Source organism: Emys orbicularis, chromosome 8 (assembly GCF_028017835.1).
Source record: "Emys orbicularis isolate rEmyOrb1 chromosome 8, rEmyOrb1.hap1, whole genome shotgun sequence".
In the NCBI taxonomy this organism is placed as follows: domain Eukaryota; kingdom Metazoa; phylum Chordata; order Testudines; family Emydidae; genus Emys; species Emys orbicularis.
The window spans coordinates 90,752,358-90,779,959 of NC_088690.1; the positions used below are offsets into that span (position 1 = coordinate 90,752,358).

The 27,602-nt window shown below is 43.4% G+C and overlaps 1 protein-coding gene across 1 annotated transcript; it reads right to left on the bottom strand.

Annotated features, from left to right (window-relative positions):
* Window positions 1-3,472: 3,472 nt before the first annotated feature.
* Window positions 3,473-26,393, bottom strand: ADRA1B (adrenoceptor alpha 1B). The gene is made up of 2 exons (XM_065409496.1): window positions 25,421-26,393; window positions 3,473-4,041 (listed from the first exon to the last, which is right to left on the bottom strand). Exons 1-2 carry the CDS (start codon window positions 26,391-26,393, stop codon window positions 3,473-3,475), a joined length of 1,542 nt encoding a protein of 513 aa, XP_065265568.1.
* Between the last annotated feature and the right edge of the window lie 1,209 nt (window positions 26,394-27,602).

The window sequence follows — 27,602 nt, forward strand, 5'->3', positions numbered from 1 at the left end:
AGAAGCTCTGTCGCCGACATAGCGCTGTGCACACGAGCGTGTATGTCAATGTAACTTATGTTGCTCATGGGGGTGGTTTATTCACATCCCTGAGCGGGATAAGTTATACCAGGGGTTCTCAAACTGGGAGGCGGGACCCCTCAGGGGGTCGCAAGGTTATTACATGGAGGGGTCTCAAGCTGTCAGCCTCCACCCCAAACCCCACTTTGCATCCAGCATTTTTAATGGTTTTAAATATATAAAAAAGTGTTTTTCATTTATAAGGGGGGTCGCACTCAGAGGCTAGCTATGTGAAAGGGGTCACCAGTACAAAATTTTGAGAACCACTGAGTTATACTGACATAAACTGTGGTGTAGACATAGCCTTACAAAGTACAGTATACATTTACTTTTGGCTGGCTGTAACTGTTTGACATTTTTATTCCCATGCTGAGTAAGGGTACGTCTACACTTACCGGAGGGTCCGGCGGCAGGCAATCGATGTTCTGGGATCGATTTATCGCGTCTGGTTTAGACGCGATAAATCGATCCCGGATCGATCCCGGAAGTGCTCGCCGTCGACGCCGGTACTCCAGCTCGGCGAGAGGAGTACGCGGCATCGACGGGGGAGCCTCCCTGCCGCGTCTGGACCCGCGGTAAGTTCGGACTAAGGTACTTCGAATTCAGCTACGTTATTAACGTAGCTGAATTTGCGTACCTTAGTCCGAAGTGGGGGGTTAGTGGGGACCAGGCCTAAGTTAACTTTTCTCTTGTTATCTTCCCAGGTGGCAGGGATCCTAAAACAGAACGTCTCCTGTATTTTTGTTCCTCTTGGAAGGTGGTATCCCCCAACCATCTCACCCGGCAAGCTGCCTCTGATGCGTTGGCTGTGATTATGAAATGGAGGATTTGGGGAGGTACTGGACAAATGGTATGGACTAATGTGAGGCTTTGTTAAGATTTCTTTGATCAGTCTGGGCTTCCTTCTCTGTTACTTGGAGAGAGATGGTTTTTCTGCACTAAAATGACCAAGATTCCCATTTGTAAATTTGAAAAGCTAAATCGGCAGCGATGAATCTTTTCTTTGGATGTTGTAAGGAGTATCCAATGTATAAAAATGACAAGTGCTTATAGATCAGTCCAGCAAGGAGTGGCACAATATCAAATTTCAAGGCTTGCCACAGGTGACTACAGAAATCTCGTTAAAATGAAATACAATTATTTAAGGAGCTTGAATGATTATCAGGGATCAGACAGCTTTTGTTAAGAACCAAAAGTAATAAAAAGAAATGCCAGTCTTTCAAAGCTGCTTTGTTAAAGGCTTTAGAGGAGTGAAATGCTGGCTGTGCTGCACCTTCTACCATCAGCTCTGAAAAGTTCTCCAAAGTTGACAGATGTTGTTTTAGTTTGGGTTTACACTGCATGACTCACCTGTTAAGCTAAACGTAGAAGGACACTATCAAACAGTTAGGCCCAAAATTCTGATCTGTAATCAACAATAATTTACAAAACCTAATGTGACTAGAAATGTTTTTAGAACATTTCCCCCCCGTGGGTCCCCTTCCAAAAATTAAAATGAAAACTTACACAAAAGAACCCCACACAGTCATCTGCACTGTGGGAAAATCAAAGAGAACAGGAATATCCTAGTGCAGCACAAGCGGAAAGCAAAATCGTCCAGTCTAGCTTCCTTTTCTGAGCGGAGTAGAATACAAAAAATAAATGCGTGGCAAAAAGAGTGGAAAGATTTTTTAAATCCTTTCTATTTTAATAAGCAGTGTCCCTTTAAGAGGAAATTGCAACTCAGTAGGAGCAGGTTTGGGCCATTTAAACACAACAGGAGATTTGCCAATGACTTCAATGGGATCAGGATCAGACCCAAGGTGCCGTACATTAAGTCTGTATATGTACTTATATGGCTCTCATCATTGTAGTATATGAGCATGTGATGACCTAGACACAAAACTTCTCTATCTTTGCTCACTGAGCTGGAGGATATTTGGCCCAACCACAGATCACATCCATCTTCATCAACCTAATGAGGGAATATACATATGCAATGAAACCAAGGGAAATGCTCTCATGGGAGTCAACATTGTAAAAACATCTGTTAAGTGTTTTCCGCACATCTGTTTATGGTTCAGCCTCTGTTTCAGTATTCACAAAAACATTGCTAAAATTCCTAATAAGGGAAGCCTCGGGTCAAAGGAAGGAGTAAAGACCAGTTGCCATGGTTTGTACCACTTTATGTAAAAATTCACAGTCGTTAGTTTCATGATTCACACTTAATTGAAAGAGATGAAAACAACTTCCAAACATGGGTTAAAACATATTAGAAGATGTCCTCAGAGATCCCCCAGTTATTACCATGTTATTGAGCTGAAGGATGCAAAGCAAAGTGGGACTCTCATATAACTGCATCCTTTTGATTTTTCCATTTCTGATTTCAGTGACAAAGCAAAAGTCACTAGAAATGCAATGTCACTTCCAAACACTGCCAAAAGCACCAAGTGGGTTTTACTGAAATCCAGCATATTTGCTCTCAGGCTGGGTTATGTGCTTCCAGCGGTCAGTGCTCTTTTGTGCTATGTCTGCAAAGCTGTTTATGAAGGATCTGGAGTGATTTATGGGTTTTGCTTTAGAAACCAGACCCTTTGGTTGCCCGTAAGCTTATAGGACAATTACTAATGTGCTGGCGCACGAATACTGAGCCCTGACCATTGCTGATGTTTTTAAGCTTTCAAAAAAATAACATGGTAAAAGATAGGGGAGTTTGGCCAAGTTGGTTCACTTCCATTTTTAACTCATCGGCAACTCATAACGCTGCCCCAAAGGATATCAGTGGCTATGATGGGAGATCCCACCCCAGCCTGCGCGCACATGCATGAATGGGAGAGTGGGAAAGGAGGCTCTCCTGGAATGCCAATTGGATATTAATAAACAAAAGTGATGTATACATGTGAAGTGACTTTAATCTTTGACATTGTTTGTGGTTTCTAAAGTGCTAGCGTTCAGTGAAGTACACCAACAGGTAAGGTTTTTACAGGCAAAACCAGAAGCAGCTGGTGGTACCCTGAAGAGGTACAAATAAAACCACACTTCCTCTTGACGATACACTCTCTCTCTCTACTTATATAAACTTTCTATAGCTATGTGTGTTTGGCTACTCCACAGCCTTTCCATCAGAGCTGAATATTTGGCTGAGTGCACATCACTGTCTTTATAGGGCCCTTCCCTGCATTGTGCACAAATTTCTGCAGCATCTCTGGCAATCAACTTGGAGCACTGATCTCCCTGCAGTGGTGGGACTATGCCAATATTCTCACATTAGGCTGTCTGCTACTGCCATCCTGGATGAACTCCCTCCCGGCACCATGTCAAGCATGTCTAGATTGGGTGCAGGTTCGTGTCTTTGCCTGGGTTAAACACCAACCAACTTAATGTGTGCAGATGAGCCCAGAGTCCAGGCCCTCCTGCATCCAGGGAACAGCATTTAGAATTTGCTCATTTCAACAGCCATTCTGCAGTCAGCTGTGCTGTTCAGTGTGTCACAGATGGTCTTGCAGCCCCCATTGGGCGAGGCTTGGCTGCCAGCAGCGAGATGTCCGTTGTGCTCGGTTGGGAGCTTGAAGGTGAAGAGGTGGCATGAGTCCTTTCGCCTGCTGCCTTCCTGTAGGGGGCCCAGGAAGGAGCTGGAGCTCTTCCACTCCTGGAACGTGTACATTTCCATGGGAGGGTGAGTGACTTTGCTCAGGTAGCTGGGGCTCGGGTTGGCTGAGGATAATGTCCTCTGACTGCCGCTTAGGAAGCTCCTGCTGTCTTCCAACGAGTCCTTGCGGGAGCGTTCGAAGGAGCCTTGGTTCCAGTTCCTGTAGTTGTAGGCCCACCACCCCAGCCGCCTCCGCTGGCGGCACTGGCACTTCAGGATCCGTATAAAAGCCCTCTTGAACTCTTTGCTTGAGCAGGGGTAGATGATTGGGTTCAAGCAGCTGTTGAAGTAGCCAAGCCAAAAAATTATCTTGAAGATGGTTTCAGGTGGCTTCAAAGCAGAAAACATAGACCCTATCAGGGAAAAACAAGCAGAGAAAGCATCTGAGATAACTGGTCCTGACTGCCTTTAATAAAGAGAATAAGGTGAACCCATGATGTTCATGGACGTTCCTGTGAGGATGCCTTTGTTAAAAAGTTATATCACCCTTGCCACTTCAGTTAAAGTCAACTTGACATTCTTGATATTTCTAAGGTACAAAACCCACCTCCCAAAAAAACTCTTTTGGATAAAGAAGCCTGATTTTCTTTTTTCATCATGCAGCTACAAAAAGGTGCACAAATTCAATTTAAATCCCCTCCCCCCCCAACCGCTGTATATATATTTATTTATTTATTTATATTGCAGTAGCACCTAAAGGATCAGGGCCCCATTGTTGTTGGCACTGTAAAAAACACAAAGAGATAGTTCCTACTGCAGAGAGCCATTTGTAGGTCACCTTCAATAGGGACAGATCTATTTATATTCACAAGGTCCTTTTGTGCTTCTCGTCCTGGTGCGTATCTGTGCTCAGACATAACTTGCCATTTCCACAAACTTGCTATGGCAGCCCTAAGTTTGGGCACTTGTTCTTGCCTGTCCTGTCTAGGTTATCGAAGTCACCAATAGGAAATAATATTAAAAAGATACAAAATCTATTTACGCCTGAAATCAGTTAAAGGTCACACAGGTCTGCATAGACCAGGGCTTCTCAACATTTTTATAGCACAAGCAGAGGGATCATCTCATGAATATTTCCCCTCCCATTCACTATCACATGATTTCCTTGAATCAACTATTGCAGTTGTTACATAGTAGGGTTACCATACGTCCGGTTTTTCCCGGACATCTCCGGCTTTTTGGTAATCAAACCCCCGTCCGGGGGGAATTTCCAAAAAGCCGAACATGTCCGGGAAAAATACTCCCTGGTTTACCTTAGAGCGGGCGCTGGGGGCTGCTGTGCTCCCTGACTCCTGGGCTCTGTAAGAGCCGAGCTGCCCGAGCGCTACCGGCTTCGGGCAGCCCCAATGCCTCTGGACCCTGCGCCCCCGGCTGGGCACTTCCCCTCCCAGGCTCCGGGGGCGCAGGGTCCAGAGGCATGGGGGCTGCCCGAAGCCGGTAGCGCTCGGGCAGCTCGGCGCTTACAGAGCCCAGGAGTTCAGGGAGCACAGCAGCCGCTGGAGCGCGGGAGGGGAAGTGCCCGGCCGGGGGCGCAGGGTCCGGAGGCATGGGGGCTGCCCGAAGCCCGAGTGCTACCGGCTTCACGGTTTGCCGGGCAGCCTCCAGACCCTGCGCCCCTGGCTGGGCGATTCCCCTCCCGGGCTCCAGCTGCGCTGGGGAAGCGCCGGCCGGGGGCGCAGGGTCTGGGGGCTGCCCGGCAAACCGTGAAGCCGGTAGCGCTCGGGCAGCCCTTTTCGCGTGGCTGGGAGGGAGGAGGGGGAATGCGGGGTGCTCAGGGGAGGGGGCGGAGTTAGGGTGGGGAAGGGGCGGAGTTGGGGCGGGGCCGGGGGAGGAAAAGGGGCGGGGCCAGGGCCCTGTGGAGTGTCCTCTTTTTTTATTTTTTAAATATGGTAACCCTATTACATAGAAAACTAATATTAGCAAAGCATTTAATGTATTTAATGTATTAATTCAATAAAATGAAATTTAGTTTGGAATGGAACATTCTGAACAAATGCCCGAAGGCTCTGAGTTAAAATTATGGGCCCCGTTCACACATTTATATTTCTAGCTGGAGCAAGCTGAGTAGGTGGATTCAATATGGGAGCTTAATTTCAGGAACTGGTACTAGATTCTTCTAGGCCTTTTAAAAATGGAGAGATGCATCTGAACCCACATGTCAAGGCTCTGAGAACAGATTCCTTTTACACTGGAGCAGTTTCAGATGATCTGAGCCATGAAAGCACCCAAGTCAGCAATAGCTATCAGACTGCTTTACTGTGGCAGGAGGGATGTGATTGTAGGCATATTTCCCCATCTATCCCAGCAATGCAAAGGCTGTGGTCTCTAGACCTCAAAGCTATGCAAAACCCTGGTTAATGGACACAGCTATGTGCTATTTAGTAGTGGAACAGCTATGTCATTCAGATAAGCATAGCTGCAGCTTTTCCAGTCAGCTTGGTAGGCTTGATAGTAACTACAAGGGGCTGAGCAAGCTTAACTCCCATGAAGCTAGGGAGAGAGAAGCACATGCAACACAGCTCATGCCTCAGCCTGCCTTCCTCCATGCACCAACCAGCATGGCTGAGCTGGTGCAGAGGGGGAAGTAAAGTGCTATTAATAGTGACAAACTGGAGATTACATCCTGGGAGTCAGCATGTCTTGCTTTGGGCAGAGGCAGGAAGTAATCTTCAGTTTTAATAGCACATTACTTCCCCTAGCTCTGAGGGTTTAAGTGGAATTTAAAAGGCGCATAGTTCTTTGTTCATGCCTTCTGCAGTGGACTGCATTTCAGTGCACAAACCAGTCTCTAACCATTGTGCTGCCCCTAATATTCTGCAGGTCTCTCCCTCCCATCTGCCGGAGCTCCCAGGAAGTGATGAATGCAGGAAGTGATAAATGCAGCACTGAGTCTAACACTGGAGAAACAGTGAAAAGTACCCAAAAGATTTCCAACGGACAAACCAAAATAATGCAAACACATTGACTGTCTGCTTAGCATTAAGTACTTTTTAATGAAAGATTCAACACACATTCATGTGCTTCTAGTGAATAAACCATGAAAAGGGTGTGAAACCCTTGTACTGTCTTAGTGAAACTTGATCCAAGCTTATGATTTGAGCCAATATCAGGGCCGGCTCCAGGCACCAGGCAACCAAGCTGGTGCTTGGGGCGGCACCTGGAGGGGGGCGGCGCGGCGATCTGGCCGCCGGAGGGGGGAAAGCCGAGCCCCAGCCGGGGCTCGCCGCCCTGCGCTCTGGCCGCCGGGGGGAGAGCCGAGCCCCAGCCGGGGCTCGCCGCCCTCTCGCCGCCCTCGCCCCGGGGCTCCGGCCGCCCTCCCCCCGGCGGGAGAGCCGACCCCCGCCGGGGCTCGCCGCCCTGCCCCCCCCCCCGCGCCCTGTCCCCGGCCGCCGGGGGGAGAGCGGAGCCCCCGCCGGGGCTTGCCACCCTCGCCCCGGGGCTCCGGCCGCCCTCCCCCCGGCGGGAGAGCGGAGCCCCCGCTGGGGCTCGCCGCCCCCCCCCGGCTCCGCCCCCCCCCCCCGCGGGAGAGCCGACCCCCGCCGGGGCTCGCCGCCCTGCCCCCCCCCCCGCGCCCTGTCCCCGGCCGCCGGGGGGAGAGCGGAGCCCCCGCCGGGGCTTGCCACCCTCGCCCCGGGGCTCCGGCCGCCCTCCCCCCGGCGGGAGAGCGGAGCCCCCGCCGGGGCTCGCCGCCCCCCCCCGGCTCCGCCCCCCCCCGCGGGGGAGGGGGGGGCGGCCGGAGGCTTTTTTGCCTGGGGCAGCAAAAAAGCCAGAGCCGGCCCTGGCCAATATGGGCAAGATACGCCAAGTCCTCCCATACACTCAGTCGCAAACACTTTCAGGATTCGTTTTCTAAACAATAATTACAAATATTTTCCTTTGGATTTGAAGAAAAAAGTTTTGTGATTGTACTACACAAATATGAAAACTGATTATATGGAAGAACTAGTCTGGGGCTTATCCTTTAAAGTGTCTCTATTTTTTTTTCCAGAACCACCATAAAGTCTAGATGAACTCAAGATATTAAGGACCAGTAGGACCAATGAAGGCGCTGAAGAGCACATATTATTGTTGTGCAGGTCCTACATAAACATTGGCTCTTCCCCCCAAGAAACTGGAATATATATATTTAATATTGGAAACATTTAGAATCTAGAAGAAATTCCTCCACCAGATTTTAAAGTTTTGGGGCAGGACAAAATTTGGACATAATCCATTTGACAGTGTCTTTTTCCGTAAATAATAAATAATAGTTAAAGAAGAAGGAAAGATTGCTGGAAAGACTTTGCCTATGGGTAAGTAAACAAGAGGAGCTCCACAGAAGAGATGAGTGGCTATACGTATGGGGAAAGATAAATGGGATGCGTCTGTATGTGCTGTCTTGCATATAAACAGAATACGATACAACAGACTGACACACAAAGCTCAAAGTCTAAAACAAAGCAGTGGAAAAGGTTAAAACAAAACTGAAAAAGTGGGTAATATTTGAAAGAGCTAGTGGAAATGTGTATAGTATACAGTTAAGGAAATAAGGTAACAGGCATGTCTCTCTCACACACTTTCAGGATAATCACATTTTCAGATATTGACTGATGACAATCTCCAGTCAGTCAGTTTGAGTTCTCGTATGTAAAAGGGCAACTTCACAAGGGTGAAGAGAATTACTTCCTAACTGAGTCAAGGCTCTGAGAACAGAATCCTTGGCTGAGTGAGGTAGCATGTGTTCAGTTCTTGTTCTTGAAATGTCACTGCACCGTGGCAGATAATTAAAAAAAAAAAAAAAAAATTACAAAGCAACTACAGTACTGCAGTCCATCCATAATCGAGTGCTTAGCAGCATAGATCTGAAGACATATCAATTTGGAAAGTGGAGGTTTGGACTTAAAAAATGATCTACGTCTAGCAACATTTGAAGGAGAGTTTTGCATATTTCTCTATTGCTTTTTTTGAGTAGTATGGGAACAAGATTAAAGATAGATATTTAAAACATTGGTGATTAAATTATTATGTTTCCAAATGTATTTATTTTATTTCCCACAGCCGCTGCAAAAATGAACAAAAACAGTTCTGACTATAAGACTTAGACCCGTGGAGATAGCACACAACACCTAGAATTCATTATTCACACAATAGCACCCAAGATTATGCTTTTCTGAACAAAGAGATACTAATTTGACAAGTGGATATCCTTCGAGCTATTAAATTATAGAACTGTATGGTAATAGCTCTTTTTTCAGCAGTTGTATAAAACCAGTGACTTCTTATCTGAACAATGCAAGCCTTACAAATATGTAAAAACAGCCCTGGAGGCTAGAGAATTTCATTTAGTATGTAATGCAGGATTACTGCATAGTTTTAGGAACATATTAGATGTTAGGATAATTATTTTGAAGGTGAACTGGCAAACAGAGATGTTATCATACCAAAGGAGAGTTAACAAATTCCTGAATAGAAACATAACTATTTTGCTTTTACACAGCACTTTGCATCTATAGGGTCAACTCAAAGTGCTTTTACAAAGCATCATCATCCACATTTTACCAATGGGGAAACTGAGTCACAGAGAGACAAACTGACTTGCTGAGCCAGGATTAGAACCCCACCTCTCATAAATTCCAAAACCATTGTCTTATCATTGTACCATACTGGGTAGCCAATAAGACTTTGTAATAATGACTCAGATAGGTCCTAATCCCACAAAGCAGAGTTGAGGACACCTGAAATTAATGAAAGTTGAGCACTTTGCTGAGTCATTCCTACAGTTGGCAGTGCAGAGGTCATGGACAAATACAGTAGTTATTGTGAGATCAGCAAAAACCCACATGCTATCTGACAGAGAGGGAATATTGACGAAAACTCAGTGATCATCTGAATGATGATGCCTCTACCATAGAATCCCCCTCTAGCTCTAGTCAGTTTGGATTATGAGCCCAAGACCTGGTTTGGGATGTGAAACTACATCCTTTGGCCCAGAAACTGTGAGCTTGTTATCAGCTAAACCAGGTTAAACCTGCCACATTTTAATGCTTTATTTTCTTTATTTAGGGTCATATTGTCCCTGACCTTTGTGCAGGCACACAGGGTAATGAGAGCGCCAATAAGTTCCTACGTGTCCCACGCAAGGGCCAGTAACAGCCTTAGTCTCTGAGCTCAAAGGAGCACGGACTGCTACTTTTGTGTGTCCCCAGAGGAGAATCTAATCCAAAGAGGGCAAAGATGGAGGAGGAACCCTGCCAGGCAGAGCAGGCTACACCGTCCTAAAGTTAGGTGCACTGTGTACATTTCTGCTGCACTCCTGGCAGCTGAGGGAAGGATAATCCTTCCCTAAAGTCTCAGTGGAGTAGGGAGCTCCATAGCAGCCCCAAAGCATGACTGTAACAATAGATGCAATCTAACCCGCAGACACTCACTAATGGGATTGAGACATTTGGTTAACTTACTGCTGAACTTGTAAAGACTGAACACAGTTTCTTCTCTTACTGTTGCCTAAGATCAAATGTAGTATCACTTTCTGTTTAGTCCTCTGTGGGGAGCCTAGGGACTGTGTCCAGCTCCTATGGGGACACACACAATGATCTAGGGTGTGTCCATCTCCTATGTTCCCAATACAGAACTACTGATAATATTTAAATGTTTTCTTTTTTTTTTTTTTGCAACCCAGCAAATTTTACAGTTGCAGTAATGGAGGCCCATTGACAATCTGGCCCTCAGTAAATATATCCATTATTTAAGTGAGGATTGGTGTTAGAAAGACAGAATTCACTACACAAAGAAGCTTCTCAGGACAATCCGTTGCCTTAGGCAAATCTTTAGTCTGCTGCCCCCTCCTGCCTCTGTAGAAAATTGGTGGCAGGCACCCAGTGCCTCCCCCACAGCTGTCATCTCCACCTCCAAACCTCGGGTAGTCACATTGGAGGCTGACAGGGCAGACAATGGCCTGGGGAGGCAGAAGCTGCTGGGCCCCAGTGACAGATCCCATGGGATGAGAGCAGTCTGACAGTCAGGCACTGGCCAGAGCAGCTCCCAGCCAACGTTGTAGAAGTGGGGAGGCCAAGGCCAAAGTGCCCCCTCCCTCTCCATGGCTGGCTGCTCTGGCGATGAGCCACCTGCCCTCTCTTCTGGTGCCACAGCAGGCCCTGGTGGGCAAAAGGTGTAATTGCAGCACCTCCCCAGGAGAATCTGTTCTGCGGGGGGTAAAAAAATCTGCGGGGGACATGAATTCTGCGCTTATGTTTATTTTGTTAAAAAGTAGGGGCTTATGGCCCTCCCGCTTTTAAAAGTGGGCGGCCATTGCCCTGGCCCCTCCAGTTCCAGCACCGGTGCTCTCAGCCCATGGGTAATGGGTAATGGGTATTGCAGACCCCTACCCTGTACAAAGCAACCTGGGCTGGGGACAACAATCCCTCTCACACAGACGCAGCAGGCTCCTTCTCACTGGACACAGTGGGAGTCTCTGTACCTCAGCCCCCACACCACTGGCCTGGCCCCGCACCGCCAGTCCCCTGCCCGGCCCACACACACTGCACCTCCTGGCTGCACCCCCAGCCCACCCCAGCCCACACCATTTGCCCAGCCCCCCACAGACTCACATCTTCCCGCCTGTGTGTCCTGTTGTCGGGCTCGTAGCCCACATCACGGCAGTGCCTCCAGAGCCCGGACACAGTGGTAGGGAAGTGATGATACCTGGGCCCAGAGACTGCCTGGGGGCAGCAGGAGACAGGTGTAGGTTGGCTGCCAGCATGGACCTGGATGGGTCACTGCACTTGTGGCCAAAGCCCCGCAGAGCTCAAGCAGCCCCGAGCTATGATGTTACCCGTTCTGGGGGTGGGGAGCAATTCCCTGGGAGCCCGGCTGTGGTTCCTGCTCCTTGGAGCTCAGCCAGCCCAACAAGCCTTATCTTCCGCAGCTGCTGCCTAGTCATCTGCCTATAGCTGGGGCAGCCTCTAGGGTTACTACCTGACTGGTAGTTGACTGGCCTGGCTGGTTTTTTAAATGGATTTGCCAGTTGCCAGAAAAATAATTTAATCTGACGAGGGTTTTTTTGTATGTGGGTTTAAAGATTGGCATTATTATCACAATACACTGGAATATCTAATGTTAAAAGTTTCTGTGTCCAACGAAAGATGCTGCCGTGTTCCCATTTCCACAGTTTAAGTGATAACAAATCAAAACAGTTGAAAATACAGCAGCTGTCTGCCCATGAACACGCAAGCTCACTGCACGTGTGCGTGAGAGGGGGTTTGAGTCTTGGGAGAGCGAGGAGACTGGGATGTTATCAATCTTATCTCCATGTGTTATCTCTCCAGATACTATAAGTGAAGGGGGGGTTGTGGAATGCCTTGTGGTTGGGGCTTGCGGTTGTGGCCAGGGCCGGCTCTAGCGTTTTTGCCACCCCAAGCAGCAAAAAAAAAAAAAGAAAAGAAAAGAAAAGAAAAGAAAAGAAAAGAAAAGAAAAGAAAAGAAAAGAAAAGAAAAGAAGCCGCGATCGGCGGCAGCTCTACCGCCGCTTCATTCTACAGCAGCAATTCGGCGGCAGGTCCTTCGCTCCGAGGGGGAGTGACGGCCCCGCCGCCCAATTGCCGCCGAATGGCAGGATGTGCTGCCCCCCTCTTCATTGGCCGCCCCAGGCACCTGCTTGCTACGCTGGTGCCGGCCCTCGTTGTGGCGGGCTTGCCTCATGTGCGGGGGTGGATGCTGGATTTTTTTCATTTCAAAGGTAGTTACTCTTGCGGCCTTTGAGTAGGCAAATAGCACCCTGTGCACTTTATGTTCCCTTCAGGACTTTAGAAAGTGTCTCAGGTTTCATATCCTCTCCCCCTTCTGCATGTGGGACCTCCAAAGACATCAATAGGAATTTCCCACAAAGATAGAAGACCCTTTGTTATTAGGAAATTTAGTTTGATCGGGGCCTCTGTATGAACCACTTCATTCTAATCGTGCAGTCCTGGGCACAATTTGGCCACTGTTGCACAGAGCTCCTTTGACACTTATCCGACAGTAAAGATAGGGAAAATATATTTTGATTAGCTTGTATATTTTTAACATCACCCTTTCCCCCCGCCCCTTCCTTGGTATAACAATGCCTTTTATTTCATCATGCATCCATGCCTTACCTTGTAATTAACCTGCCAGGAGGAAACAACTGTGGGCTATTTTGGTACCTTGATAAAATAATAAAACTAATCCTACCAGGCACAGTCTCCAAACAACAAACTAATATTTCCTACTCTAATCTCTAGCTATTTTCCCATCACAGTCTGATAAACAGATTAAATATTTCCCAGTCCTGATTTAGATTGCCTTTCAGAATAGCTGAAAAAATGTCGCCTATAATTATCTCGTCAGTGATTTATTCCTGATGGGGAAGCCAGAATAACTCCCCCACTCTAAACTAACTGTTTCCTGGCACTTCATGTTCAATAACTTCCCAGCCAGGGAATGTATTTTTTCTTCTCTTTTTATTTTTATTTTATTTATTTATATTTATTTTATTTATGATGGTTTATATTGTGATTCACTAAATATAGCATTGCATATGATTTACCTCTGTCTGCAGCCTTGACACCTTCCCCTTCTAGCCATTTTGCAAATCCCCTTATCCAGTAATAATGCAGAACAGGAAATATACCAGGAACTCGATCAGTCGAATAGTTTTTGATGGCATTTTGAAAAAAAAAAATCCCTAATCATTACCAACTGTACACACCAGACATGACAGAGCTATTCAGGTTGGAAGGAGACTGAACAAAAGTGAATAACATAATTAGGAATTAAAAGGTATTTTGTCTAGTGAAAGTTAATTTCAATTAGAATGTCATTAGCATTTCAAGCAGTTTTTAATGAACTGTTTATTACAGTCAAACTATGTAAATCACCCTCAGTGAAATTGGCGAAGGCTGTGGGAAACAATCTACGGGATTAGCCTGTCATTACACATTTTGAAGCATATCAGACCAGCAGAGCATTGGGTAATTGAAATGAACCTATCACTAGCTCTAGGGTGACTGTTCCTCATCAAGGGCCTGATCCTGGAAAACACTGAGAGGTACTGAGCACTTCATAGGATCAAGCTCTAAATAACTTTGTTATGTTCTACTATTTTTATAGCACCCAGGCTCAGCCCCTGAAAATGGGTCCAATCCTGCAGTTTGTACACATCACGGCTCCTGTTAACATCTGGGATTTTGCCTGAGTAAGGACTGCAGTACTGGACCCAGGGCTGTGCAATACAAAACATACGCCTTTCTCTTTTTTGCTCTTCTTTTCTTACCTGATTATATTCTTCTTCTTTTCCCAGATGGAAAAACAAAGCATAGAAAATAATTCAGCACACACAGAAGAACACCCAGCCTTTCCCCACAGAACTGCTAAGGAATAGGTAGCGATGGGCTGGAGCTGAAACCATGGGGGCAACTACCCTCCAACACTGGGAAAGCTTGGATGCAGGTCAGAACTTTGTGGTCAGTCCCATCTCTGCAGTGACCCTCCAAATCTGAGCATTCTGAAACATTGGGGCTCAATGTTAGGGGCCTAATCTATTGCACATTGATTCCATGGGAGCCTTTGAATGAGATTTGGACTTCAGTGGGCTTTGGATCAGGCCCTAAATCAGCAGGGCGAACAGTAGGAAGATCCTCTGGATTTGCCAAATCCTGACACACATAACCGAACTTCACATTGAGGACAGTTCAGATATAGCCTGCTAGAGAGGAGCCACAAACACTGTAATCTCTCATGTTCTCTCTTGCTTTTTTGTTTTCCTTTAATCTAAAGTAAAAGCTATTAACATTAAAAATACTCTGTGTCTGGAAAAACAACACAGACCACCTTTAAAATTATTGGCTGTTCAGGCTTGGCTGTTCAGGCTTATCCGCAATCTGGTCTGTTACAGGAAAAGCCAGATATATAACAATAATCACCACTGCCATATTCTGTATCTTGCATTAAAAGCTAGATCGGAGTATTTCCAGAGTATGGATAATCACAGCTAGAAAAACAAAATTATTTGTGGATCCGCTGACACCTTAACTAGCAGATTTCTAGGAAGGGCATTTCTTCTCCAAGATCTAGATCCATTCTCAGCAGCCTAATATGGTATAAATATTTGCTCAATAGTTTCCTGTTACCTCAGTCCACCAGTAACTATATTCCTGTAATGTGTGACAGCAAGATGGCAAAGTTAAGACTCTTCATTTAAGTACAAAGGATAAATTTATTCTACTGGATACAGTACATCTGAGAGGGTCCTGTTCTCATTTTTGTAGGAAAGAACTGAGCGTAAATAGTTAGACTAGCCAAACTAAACCAAAAAACCCTACCTCAAACAGAGTTTTTACCCTGAAAAGGAGGGCACACGCCAGAGACTCCATGAAGCTCAATAGGGTCTTTGCTATTGCTATTGATTTTTTATTGGTTAAGGTGCTCAAATGCTGCAGTGATTGGCAGCAGTTTAAACCCCTAAGATATAGGACGTGTCTGCGAAGGAAATGCTGTTGAAGTTGGCTTATGCCAGGCAGTTAATTATGCCATTTCCATTCACGCAAAAGGAAATAAATTGTGAACACCATATAAATCAAACTGTTCATCATTTATGACATCATAGACCTCAATTGTGTGGCTACATTTCCTTTCATCTCCTCCTGTGTGCAGGGAATATATTTTATTTCTGCTGTGATGGGCTTGAGAGCCAGGCAGCCTCTGGGTACATATCAATTGATTTACACCTTGTTTTAATGTAAGTGGGTTGATAATCTTCATGCATGGGTGTTCTCGGAATATAGATTTGCCAAGAGTGCTTATATATTTCTCATTTGTGCCCAGCCCGTAGGAAACTGTAAACCATTTTTATTCCAAATTACTGGCATTCTCCTCTTTTCCTTTCCTCCTTCTCTTTACCTCCCCCGGCGTTTCTTTTTCTATCTTCCTATTTTCTGCTTTCTGTCACTTTTCTTCTCTTATTCCTTTCTTCTCTTCATTTTTATCATTTATTCCTTCCCCCCTCTTCTTCCCTCCTACCTAGTTTTTCTCTCCATCTTCCTAGTTTTCTATTTTCTAATCACCCTTTTCTCTTCACAGTTTATGATTTTCCATTAGCCTAGCACCCATCTTTAATTACATGTTGAAGTGGTCTTAAACACATAGGTTAATTACTCATTATTACAGTAGAAACACCTGCTCTGGCCAGACAGATGAAGTACTGGAGATTAATCATTTTGCTATTTTGGCAGATGTATGATCACACAGTAACAAAGTTTTGGTGGATGTAGGTTCTCAGATGTCACCTTTTCTAGCTATAAGTGATAAAGGGACCATATTAAAAAAATCTTATACATTTGGTTTCATATACACTGGGGCCCACTTAGAGAAAAATCTATCTGTTGTCATTTATAGGAACAAATGGGAATCATTTGTTCATACAAAAGTAGGATGATGATCTGGAATTGCCGTTCTGGTAATAGCGCACTTCTTACAGAGAAATGTAATGTGAAAGAATAACTTGATAGTGAGAAAGTTTCACTGGATAGATTTTTTAAAAGATTAAATCAAAGCACACAATAGCATTTAGCAACTACCTGAGTTGGAGCGTAGTCCAGTATGAATGAAAAATCAAGAGTTCCAAAGTTCCAAACACTGAGTCAGGAGGGTTCTATAGACAACACTGTCACCTTCTTGTGTGAATGCCACAGGCTAGGACTAGCTGGGGGTGCTAGTTACTACTGATTCTGAGTGTGGGTGGTAGAATCTGATCCTAAGTTTTTAAACTTCCTAGTGGTGTTGTAGGGGTAGATGTAGGAAATATAATTACTAGGTGCAGAGAGGCTGAGTGTATTGCTGAGCAGAAGAGGGAAATTCCACTTCACGAAGGATTTTAAGATTTTGAAATTTGGCTTCCTTCCAAATTGGAAAGACACCTGAACCTTCTGAAATTCTCCATGAAAGAAAATTAAAAAAAAAAATCATTTCAGATCAATTAAAATGTATGATATTGTACAACATTTAAAAAAAAAATTGAAACAAAAAGTAGCTTCAAACCCCCCCCCCCCCCCCCCAAAAAAAAGAAATGTTTGTTCCGACAATGCCAAAACGGGATGTTTTGACATTGTCTGAACTTTTTTTCCTGGTTTGCTCCTTAGTGAAATTGCAGTTCATGAAGCATTTCAATTTTGAGGGCAATGCATTCTCTGATAGAAAATGGTTCTAAGTGTTTCACATGTGTTCTAGAAGAGAGACTTGTTCAGTGTCACACCATGTGTCATTCTCAAAGCCCAGACTAGAACCCGTCACCTCTTTTCCAATCTTCTGCTCTGCTCACTATCTCATGCTGCCTCCCTTAATAAGGATGAACTAAAAGCCAAGTTTTTATTACTGTAGTTAGTTATGGCATTACACTAGCAGTGAGAAAAACTGGCTTTTATGGGGTTGAAAGTCATTGCTTCCTATCTGTAAAAGGCAATGTTAAGCTAAATAGCAATAAAAGGTTAAACTAACATTGTGTTTGCCTAAGGGTAAAGGGCAGACACTACATGCGTGTGGTAATTAGGTTCTTATTGGATAAGTGAGAAGCATGGAAGCTAGCTATTACCAGAACTGTTGCAAGTGCTGAATATATGAAAAGCAGGAAGACACGCTGAACTTTGCTAGTTTGCTGTAGTCCTTGTTACAATGTACTTGGCCAAATCAGCATGCCAAGTTTTTAATGTTAATTGGATTCCTGAAGCTCCTGATTTTTTTGCCTCCAACATTCAATATTGGTTTACATTCCTCTAAACTTATATAAAACAGAAAAAATCCCTAGTTTACAAACATTTGGTAATTGAAGTCACAGACAGAGGCTCTGTTATCTGTCTCAGTGGTTTATGAATGATGCATACTCATGCTTCCATCCTGTTATAATTTGGAAATGCAACTTGTGCAAACCTATAAATATTGTCAGCATCATTAAATAGCCAATAGCATTTACACACATAGAGCCTGATCTGTATTCTTTGCGCACACAAACTCCTCAGGGAATTCTGTGGGAGTACAGGGCGTGCAGGGAATGCAGAATCAGACTCTGAAAGAGCACTTCTCTGTACTAATACCTTGGTAAACAGGACAAAAAGCTCTGGCAAGGGTAGTCCCTGCCTTCTGGCAGCCTGGAGTAGCTTTGTTTTTTGTCCTCTTAGCCTAATTAAAATCCACACATTCAGATGCCTTCTCTTATCATCCACATCATCTATCTGTGATTAATGGTGCGTCAAATTCCAAGTGAACAACTCACCCTTGCAAACACAGTATGATTTCATTCTGCACTATACAAGGCTCCAGCTCTAGGGACTTGTCTACACACTGGCCAAAACTTCACTGGAGGATGCAATAGTGGAAGCTATAGCGTAGACAGGGTTCAGGCCTTTTTACCATTTGTTGTCTAACACTGCCCAGAGCAGAGCCCTGTCTTCACTTTTCAGTGGTGGCTGACATGGTCCTTGTATGTCCCATATGCTGCAGGCATTGACAGAATGGAGTAGATAAGATTCTACTCCCACCCATCTACATCTTTAATGGTCAGTCCCCTGCCACTCACCCACTCAGTCCTGGAATGTAATAGAGGCACTGGGAATGACCAATGATAACCCTCCTAACATGACAGAGAGTCATTGGCTGGCACATTCCATGATGCCATCTAGGGAATGGGGCCATCTCTGAGGCCCCACCCTGCAATTCAGCCCACGTATGTAGATCTTCAGATGAAAGATGCTGTCAAACTACAAAGCATTATTGTTATAATAAAAGGCTTGATATCTGAATTTAAGATTGGCACAATCTATACGAGGGCTGAAGGACCGATTGATCAAGGTGATCAAGGTGATGGTACAATAGCCCATTTGAAAATAGGTACTAAGAATGATTTCGTAACAGGAAGGACAATGGAAGCTTTCTCTTCTGGGGAGAAAGAAAGAAAGAAAGAAAGAAAGAAAGAAAGAAAGAAAGAAAGAAAAGAGGAAGCTAATATCTTAAATAAAATACCACTTGGAATTCTTTGTGCCCCATCTGTAATATTGTAACTATCAGCAGAAATACAGGACATTTTGTGGATAGCACAAATTCTTTCAAGTTCATTCTCCCTTTTATTTACATGCTGTTAAAACAGTCCTTAAAAATGCATAGAGGGAAATTCAAGCAATAACTTTAATGCAAATAGAAATCTGTCAGCCAGATCCTCAGCTGGGGTAAATCAGTGCGCCTGCACTGAAGCCAATGGAGCCATGACGATTTCTACCAGCTGGGAATCTGGGCCTTTACGTTTAAGTTGTCTTCCTCTCCTGTTATCAAGACTTTCATTTATGGTATTTTTATATTCTAATATAATGTTCTTAGGGCCTAACCTTTCTCCCATTGAAGCCATTGGGAGTTAAATGGGGACAGGAGTCTGATCTTATTATTTTTGGCCAGAATAAAACAGTTTTGCAGCTGGCTAACTGGATAGGATATGGCCAGGGCTTGCTCTTGTTTTGCAAAGGATTAGTTGATTAGGGAAAAGCTAATCTAAGTCTGCAGACATTTCATTTATTACACTTATGCATTTTCAAGTACTCGGCTTGCTTTATAAACAGTTTTTTAAAACTTCTTATTCTTGATGTATGGCCTAAACATTCTTTCTTGGATATCTCTTTGGTAAAGGATAACCCTCTAGCTGGGAGACCTAATAGGAGAGCTATAGAGAGGCTATCTTGGCTTCCATTCTAAATTCTGATATTCACACCTTGATGATCATGGCTTTTTAATTAAGCAGGTTAGTGCACAGGTTTTTAGGCCTCAATCCCAAAGCCATTGAAATAACAAAATATCCCCATAGCATTCAATGGGTTTGGGATCAGGCCATTTGTTCAGATGGTGCTAAACCCTGTACTCTTGCCCCTGACCTTCATTTAATAGATCTGTCCATTTTTGCATTAAAAAGTACCTATCCCATACAGCTACTATGGCACTGATCCGGTAGGCACTTGGGCATGTGTATAAATTTACTCACATGAATAATCTCACTGAAGGCAATAGGATGTGAGTAAAGTTACACACGTTCACAACATCTGCAGGATCAGGACATATGCCCATTGCTCTGCTGGGTGTTGATAGCAATATTCCTCACTAGAAAAATCAATTCCTTCCTCTGTTTAAGTTTAATAGCTGCCCAATGGCTAAATCCCCATATTTCTCCTTTGAATCTTCTGGCTCAATAAAGTATGAGCCTTCCCAACAACAGAGAAATATATTGCCCTAGAAAATAAGAAGATATCCATATTACCTCCCTTCTTGAGATTTGTTATCATTTTTACTGAGGCCAGTTGGTATCACCAGAAATCAGAGCCTCTCTTATCCTGCGATGTCTGTTTAGAATTTGTAGTGTTTAGTGCTGATGTTTATCTTTAGGTGACTAATCTCTGGATGTTCATACAATTTCAGGTGTTCTGACAAACAGCTTTGCTTTGAAAATAAAACATTACAAGCAAAGTAACTAATTGCTTTGGGTATTTTGGATGAAATTCACCACTGTGCAGAAGGGTCTGAATAGGGCTTAAGTGGAACTTGAGTGGTGCGTAGGCCTTGTGCTGCAATGAATCATTTTGAGAAGGGTAAGTACTCCATACATGGCAACGTGTGCTGGGCCTCTGCAGTAACTGTCCATCATGATCTTTGGCCTCATGTGCATTGGTCAGAGAATAGACTGAACTGTTTTGTCCTACAATTTGAGCTATTGAACTTTATTCCAAAGATTTGGGCTGAAACTGAGCATATGATTAAATTGCTATTCTAAAGAGCTTTAATTTGCTATTAAAGGGATTAAATTGCTATTCTACTGCTTTTCTAAAGGGCTGAAATGCTATTAGACACTGAACTGGCAACTTGAGGACACCAATCTTAAACAGCTAGACTAAAGAGGGTTATAGGAAGATATAGGCCTAAAGCGTTTAGGAGCCTACATACAAAGCCAGGACTAGACCTAAAACCTTTGATAAAATATGATTTCCATGGAAAGATGTGAGACCTGATCCTCAATTCCTGGTGCACCGGGAATGCAGAATCAGGCCCCAAATAACACAAACTTACATTGTAACTTTGTACTTATTGGTTGCTTGTAGGACCCCTAATATTATTACTTATTTTATTGTCCGATTTAAAAAGCCTATTAAAAAAAGGCTTTTTTGAAAGTAACATTATTGCTGTTTTCTTTTACATATCTGGTCTCTCATGCTGCGGCCACTGATGTCAGTGGGAATTTTGCATCTCATTTCAGTGGTTGCAGAATCCGAGTTTATTTAGGCCTGCAATGGGTAGACTCCTTGTACCTGTCTGGAGCCCCAGTGAAGTCAAGTTGCAGGACTTGTGTCTTACATGTTAATAATTTTTAGTGCTGGTGGTGGCTTTTTTCCTTGCAACATATGTTATGTCGTGTATAAGCTTTACAGCTGGGCTTTTCAAAGGAGCCTGCAGATACTGGGTGCCAAACGCGTATTGGTCAAATTGTGAGTTGGACGCCTAATTCATTTACACTTCTTTGGAAAGCTCTGACTAATAATTCACCTCATAGAAATAGCATTGACTTGCAACTTGTAGCCCTGCTGTACCATATAGAGCCTTTTCACCCTGGATGCATTTCTTTTTATACATGTAATGGCTCAAAATTGGTTCCACCTTATGTAAAAGAGGGTCTGGATCACCAATGGTTTCAGACTTCTTTTCCCACTACTCTAGCTAAAAGTTGTCTATTTTTATTTGACATTTTTCAACAGTGAGTGTTTAATATGTTCCTGATGCCTTTGAATATTTTTGGGTGAAAAAAAGAAATATTTATTTTGAAATAACCAAGATATTTACATTTTGAAATTATGTTGCTGAGTTTCTGGAGCTACCAATTGCCTTGACAGCATATATGCCTTAATTTTATTTATTATACTGCATCACACATAATTTTGAATAGCAGGATAGCTGGCTATATAAACTGAGTGTTTATAAACATGCACAAGAGGGATATAATGTAGGCCTTATTTACATGAAAGAACAGCTGGTACCTCATGGGGAAAAAAAACTTTGCACAGTATTCTGTTTGGAAACAATTCTGGTGCGTGCATCATCCTATGCTTAGTGCTGGAAGCAGCATGGTCCAGTGGTTAGAGCTAGGTGTGGGCGTCAAGCAATCAGGGTTCTATAGTGACTGGTTGTATGATATGTAACAAATCACAACCTCTGTGCCTTAATTTCTCTGTTTGTAGAATCAGCACAGTACTTTTTCACCTTTGTAAAGTGCTTTGAAGTCTTTGGTTGAAAAGCACTCTGTAAATGCGAAATATTATTTCTCTTCCTTTATTCTTTATTACAAGGAGCACATTTATTAAAACAAAATCTTTGTTTCTCAAGAATTCATCTGATCCTGCTGCGTATTCCCACCCCCGGTGCGCCAATGTTATAATCCTTTGTTTGGGACAGCACAACAGGTAGCTGTGGAAATTATTGCAATGTCACAACCAAAGGATTAGAACTTTAGCTGGGGAACAAGCAGCAGGAGCGGAGGAACTTTTGAGAAAAAAAGAGCTTATTTACATACAAGCAGAATCATTTGTCAAGGCAACATTTTTCAGTGTCCCAGGATTCAGGCATAACTGTACCGTTGTAAAGTGTTTCAAGATGCATTGGGTCAGATTCTGATCAGTCTTACATGACTGCAAATCCAGAATTGCTCTATTTTACATCCATGTATATTGTGGGGTCATGTCATCACTGAATGAATCAGGAGGGGAAAGCCGGATGATTGCAAAGGCGTGTGCATGTAGCTATGACTAGAAATAACGGGTTGGACTTCGGAAAGGGAAAATGTAGGCTGAACTATAAAGAGAAACTTGCAGGGAAGTAGAAGAAGCTGCTTTAAAAACTAGTTTGGACCCAACAGCAGAAAACGTACCATAGATAACAATCCTGTATTGATCTTATGTTCTTATGGGATGTGGCTGACATAACAGGCCCTTTTCACCTTTAACTTCTATGCATTTTCAAAGCACTGCAGAGGTGAATCTAAATGGCCATCCATCAATGTGGAACAACTATGTATTGTCAAACAAATAGGATTGTGACATCTCTGAATGAATTAAGGAAGATCAGGTGAATTACGACCTGATACACCTTCTGTTTCTGGTGATTAGCAACAATTGAAAAAGTAATAAGAAGAAAAGTACACAGCAGTTAAATAGGCTTGGCTAACATTTTTCTGGGGATCAGCGCATTGAACAAGGATTTGGGCTCCTGCAGTGGGCTGGCAGAGAGATGAGGTTGCAGACACAGACGACTGGATTGCTATTCTAATGTACTGATGAGTATGTATACCCTCTAACAGGAATGGATACTGACAGCAAAAAACATCTCATAACTGATCTAAGTAGCAGCACTTTCAGTATCCCAATCCGGTGAGGTGCTCTCAACTCCTCATTTTGTTCAATGGGAGTTGTGGAAGCTTAGCACCTTGCAGGGTCAGGCCTTAGAGCCCAGGTGCCAGAACAGCTGTTTTCAGCCAGATAGCTTCTCCTCAGCCCCTGCTTTCATCTCTGAATCTTTGTGTCTCCAAACACAGTGTTGAGACTTTTTGATCTGTCACTCCACTTGCAACATCTTGGGCTCATGGTTGAGACAACAGGTGAATTGATGTTTTAAATTCCTCACTCAAGTGTCTTAAGCAATAATTCATTAGCCATCCCATGGGTGAGCAGGGAGCCTGCAGCGGCTTTTAACCTTTCTCAAGGCAAAATGAAGACATGTCAAAATATGGCCTCTCTTGACTCCATATCTATACTACTCTTGTTACTATGATTTTGGGGTAGGTCCTCAGCTAGTGAAAATCAGCAAGTGAAGCTACTGACTTAAAAGGCTACACTTATGCCAGTTGAGGATAGGCTGACCAGATAGCAAGTGTAAAAAATCGGGACAGGGGTCGGGGGTAATAGGAGCCTATATAAGAAAAAGCCCCAAATATCGGGACTGTCCCTATAAAATCGGGACATCTGGTCACCCTAGTTGAGGATCTGTCCCTTTACATTTAAGTATGCCAGGATATAGCAGTGATTTTTTGTAAGGTTCCTACAGCAATCTAAGCACAAAGGGACTGAGCTAATTTACTTTATCAGAGGGTCCTGAACCACTGGATTCTACTGCCTGAGTTTGGAGATTCTTTATATCTAGACTGTAATGTTGTACTTTGTAAACATGCTTTGCACAACACATCTACCCTGTATGGATGACATACGTATTTTCCCAATGATCGGTAGCATTATCCAGTATGGTGGAACTTTCTCTGACAGAGGACAGCGTTTGACATCAGGGGGGCTGAGGTCAGGAGACCTTAACTCAGAATTTCCCTGCCCTTGTGAGTTTGTCACACCGGTAACCTTATGTCTATGTAGGTGTTTATATGATTAATTTTAGACACATCGAGACAGATCTTCCCAATTTTCACCAGCTGAGAATCTAGCACAGAGAATAGCACACCCATAGTTTGATCCAGTAAAAATGATAAACTTAAAACTTTTAACCAGGATCCCTAGATCTTTGACACAGTTTAGAGACAATTTGTTCAGCAGGAGTCAGGGGACCATAGGTGAAATGTATAAACAAATTCTTTAGCTTACCACAATGACTGGATTAGAAATATTTTGTTTTACAGTGACTAAGTAAATATGAGACACAGAACACCGAGAAGGTTATTTTCCACCTTCTTTCATAGTTAGCCAGTAGGATCATTTGCTTTGCGTAACAGCTGATTTTGGACAGAGATTTTAGAGAAGAAGTTTTAAGAATTCTGTGCTAACAGGTTGTGAGATGTTGTGCTGTGATGCTGATTCAAGGTGGTGAATAATATTACAGACAAAAAGGGAGAATGTCGAAAGGATTTCAGGAAGGCAGCCCTGTGTAAGGTTATGTAGGATGCTTTGGTAACATTTTCAGTTAAATGTACATAGTTTTAGAGCATTTAAAAGTAAAAGAATTGATTGCTAGAAGTTCCAGCTGCAGCCTCTTCAAGGGCCTGATCCAAAAGCCCTTTGAAATCAATGGGAGACTTTCCCTTGGCTTTGGATCAGACCCCAAAAGAAGAGACGCAGTCAAGTCACAGTGTATGGATCCAGATCTAGATTCTGAATGCCCCATAGTTCAGAGGTGTTTGGATCTAGAGCTTTGGATCAGGCCATTTCTACTAAAAATGTTACAACCTAGTCTGTATTATTAACAGCTGACAGTATAACATGTTAAAAAGCTTTGTATGACATCTGAATGGGCTGCCTGCATCTGTTCAATTCATGACTTTTGCTATTCAGCATGCCACAAAAATGTCCATAAAACATTTTAAAATAAAACACTTATAAATGGAACCTTAATATAAAGTGTTAAGAAAAAATATGTGAAGGTTTTATCCATGTGCCATCTGTCTACCTGACAACTGAGCTGATTTCTTGCAGGCTGCAAGACACTGCAAAGTTTTTGCATGACTTTCAGCAAGAACAGTGTCAGAGGGAAATTATGATGTAGTTCTATCTATCTATCTATCTATCTATCTATCTATCTATCTATCTATCTATCTATCTATCTATCTATCTATCTATCTATCTATCTGCAGTTCTAATGCATCTGTCTTTATGGCATCTAGACACCATTCAGCTGATTTTTATCTAACATTTCTGTAATAAACAATTGACCCTCATCCCTTGATCCCCAACTTACCTAGAGGCAGAGCTATGAAGAAAGGTAGCCAGCACAAAATAAACATGCCAACTACAATTCCCAAGGTCTTGGCTGCCTTCTTTTCTCGAGAGAATTTAAAAAGTTTGAAAGCTATGGAGTTTCTGGGGTGGTGCCCCTTGCTCTTGCTGCTGTTGAAAGTGTCCTCGTGAATGTTCCGGGAGTGAATCCTTAAGGTCAGCTCCTTGGAATCACACATTTCTTTCATGACCCCAGCTTCCAGGTTTTTAGTTGTCCTTTTGGCCACTATGTAGACTCTACAGTACATCACCAGTATGACAATCAAAGGAATGTAAAATGACCCCAAAGAAGAAAACAAGGCATAGAAAGGTTCTTCAGTGATGCGGCACTCTTTATCATCCTTAGGTGCTGGTTCCTTCCATCCCAGAAGAGGTCCAATGGAGATTACCGTGGAGAGGACCCAGACACTTAGGAGGGCAAGAATTGCTTTCCTCCTAGTTACCAAAGTCGGATACTGAAGGGAATAACTCACCCCTATATATCTATCTATAGAAATTGCACACAGGCTTAAGATAGAAGCAGTACAGCACATCACATCAACCGCTGCCCAGATATCACAAAATATCCTCCCTAAAGCCCAATAGCCAAGAATTTCTAGTGTAGCAGAAAATGGAAGGACAGTAAAACTCAGCAACAAGTCTGCTATTGCGAGGTTAACTATGAAGTAGTTCGTAGGGATTCTTAAATGCCTATTGCAAGCTACAGAGAGAATTACCAAGATGTTACCTACTATAGCGAAAAGTATGAAGGCACCTAGGACAAGCCCCACAATTATAGCCCTAGTGATATCCAAGGCAGGTAAATTCAGATTGCTTGCTGACTGATTAGAGTTGTTTTCAGTGAGACTCCCATTACTTAGTACAGAGTAGTCCAAATATCCAGGTAATGATGAATTATAGTTATCATCAAGGTAGGTATTCATCTTAAAAATCATGCTCCATAGCAAGTTGTAATTGGATCCCCTGGACAATGCACAAAAGTGCTTCAGGTCTGTTGAAAGTTATCTCTCCACTGAAGAACTTGCTGCAAGGCAAAGCCCAGTTTCAGCGTGAGAACTCATCGCCGCTGTAGGTTACGAGCCACCAGCATGCAGAGTTTGCACAGCATGAAATCCTCTGAAGCTTGTCAAAAAGTAATAGGATGCTCAACTTGGTTAATTTTCCATGTCAATTCATTTAAACAGAAATTAGCAGATGGAACTCTTGGACTGAGTAGCAGTTTGGATCATGAGGTCTCTGAAACAAAAGGCTGGTTTACTATCCTCTCGTGTGCATTTGTGGCTTTGTTGGAAGGATGCCCCTGCCTAGCTGTTATGACATGCGTCTCCAAGAAGCGTTTGTAAGCATTTAGGCAGCTCTGCATGGAGTGCCTGCCTTTGCTTACACTGGCTGCTCTAATGACATCACTGGAGCCCTGACACATAACAGCACTAGAGGGCAATGCAGTTTAAGTTAAAACTTCCACATCCAAGCTTCAAAACTAAACAAATGGAATATATCAATCTTAATTAAAGCATTTGCCACATAGAAATCTGGATTGGAAACCTTAAAAAAATAGTTTCATTATCTGAAAAAAATATACTCAGTGGGATATGGAGAAAAAGCAACTGCAGTACAAAAGGATATAGCATCCTAGGACTTTCACTCACTAAATAAATATCTTGTAGTTTATTTTGTAATCAAAATGAATCATGTGCTATTTGACAGATCTAATGATCCCCTACCTTGTAACGATGAACACACAGAGTTGGGAAATGCAGCATTTATGGTTTTGATGGTCAAATATAGATAGACTTAGTATTCAAAAGTGACACAGAATTGCGCATGAGCTAGTTTCATTTCAAAGGCTGTTTTCTCCTGTAAATTAGGAAAAAAGTGCCAGATGATGAAACTCAAAATCTGTGGCAAGATCTTTGATGATGATTCTGTATTGTATTATTCTGGATCCCTCTCTCTTTAGACCCCAGTTTTGCAAGCTGCTGAGTGCCCTCAACTCCATTTGAAGTTAATGGGGATTGAAGGTCCTCAGTACTTCTTAGCAAGCATTCAATATGCTTAAATACCTTGCTGCATCTGTGCCTTAGGGCACGTCTTCACTACCTGCCGGATTGGCGGGTAGCAATCGATCTATTGGGGATCGACTT

Coding starts and splice junctions, on each gene's coding strand:
- ADRA1B (XM_065409496.1), bottom strand. CDS start 26,393: ATGATTTTTAAGATGAATACCTACCTTGATGATAACTATAATTCATCA. Junction 4,042..25,420: donor CTTCATAGCTCTGCCTCTAG/GTAAGTTGGGGA, acceptor TTTCCCTGATAG/GGTCTATGTTTTCTGCTTTG.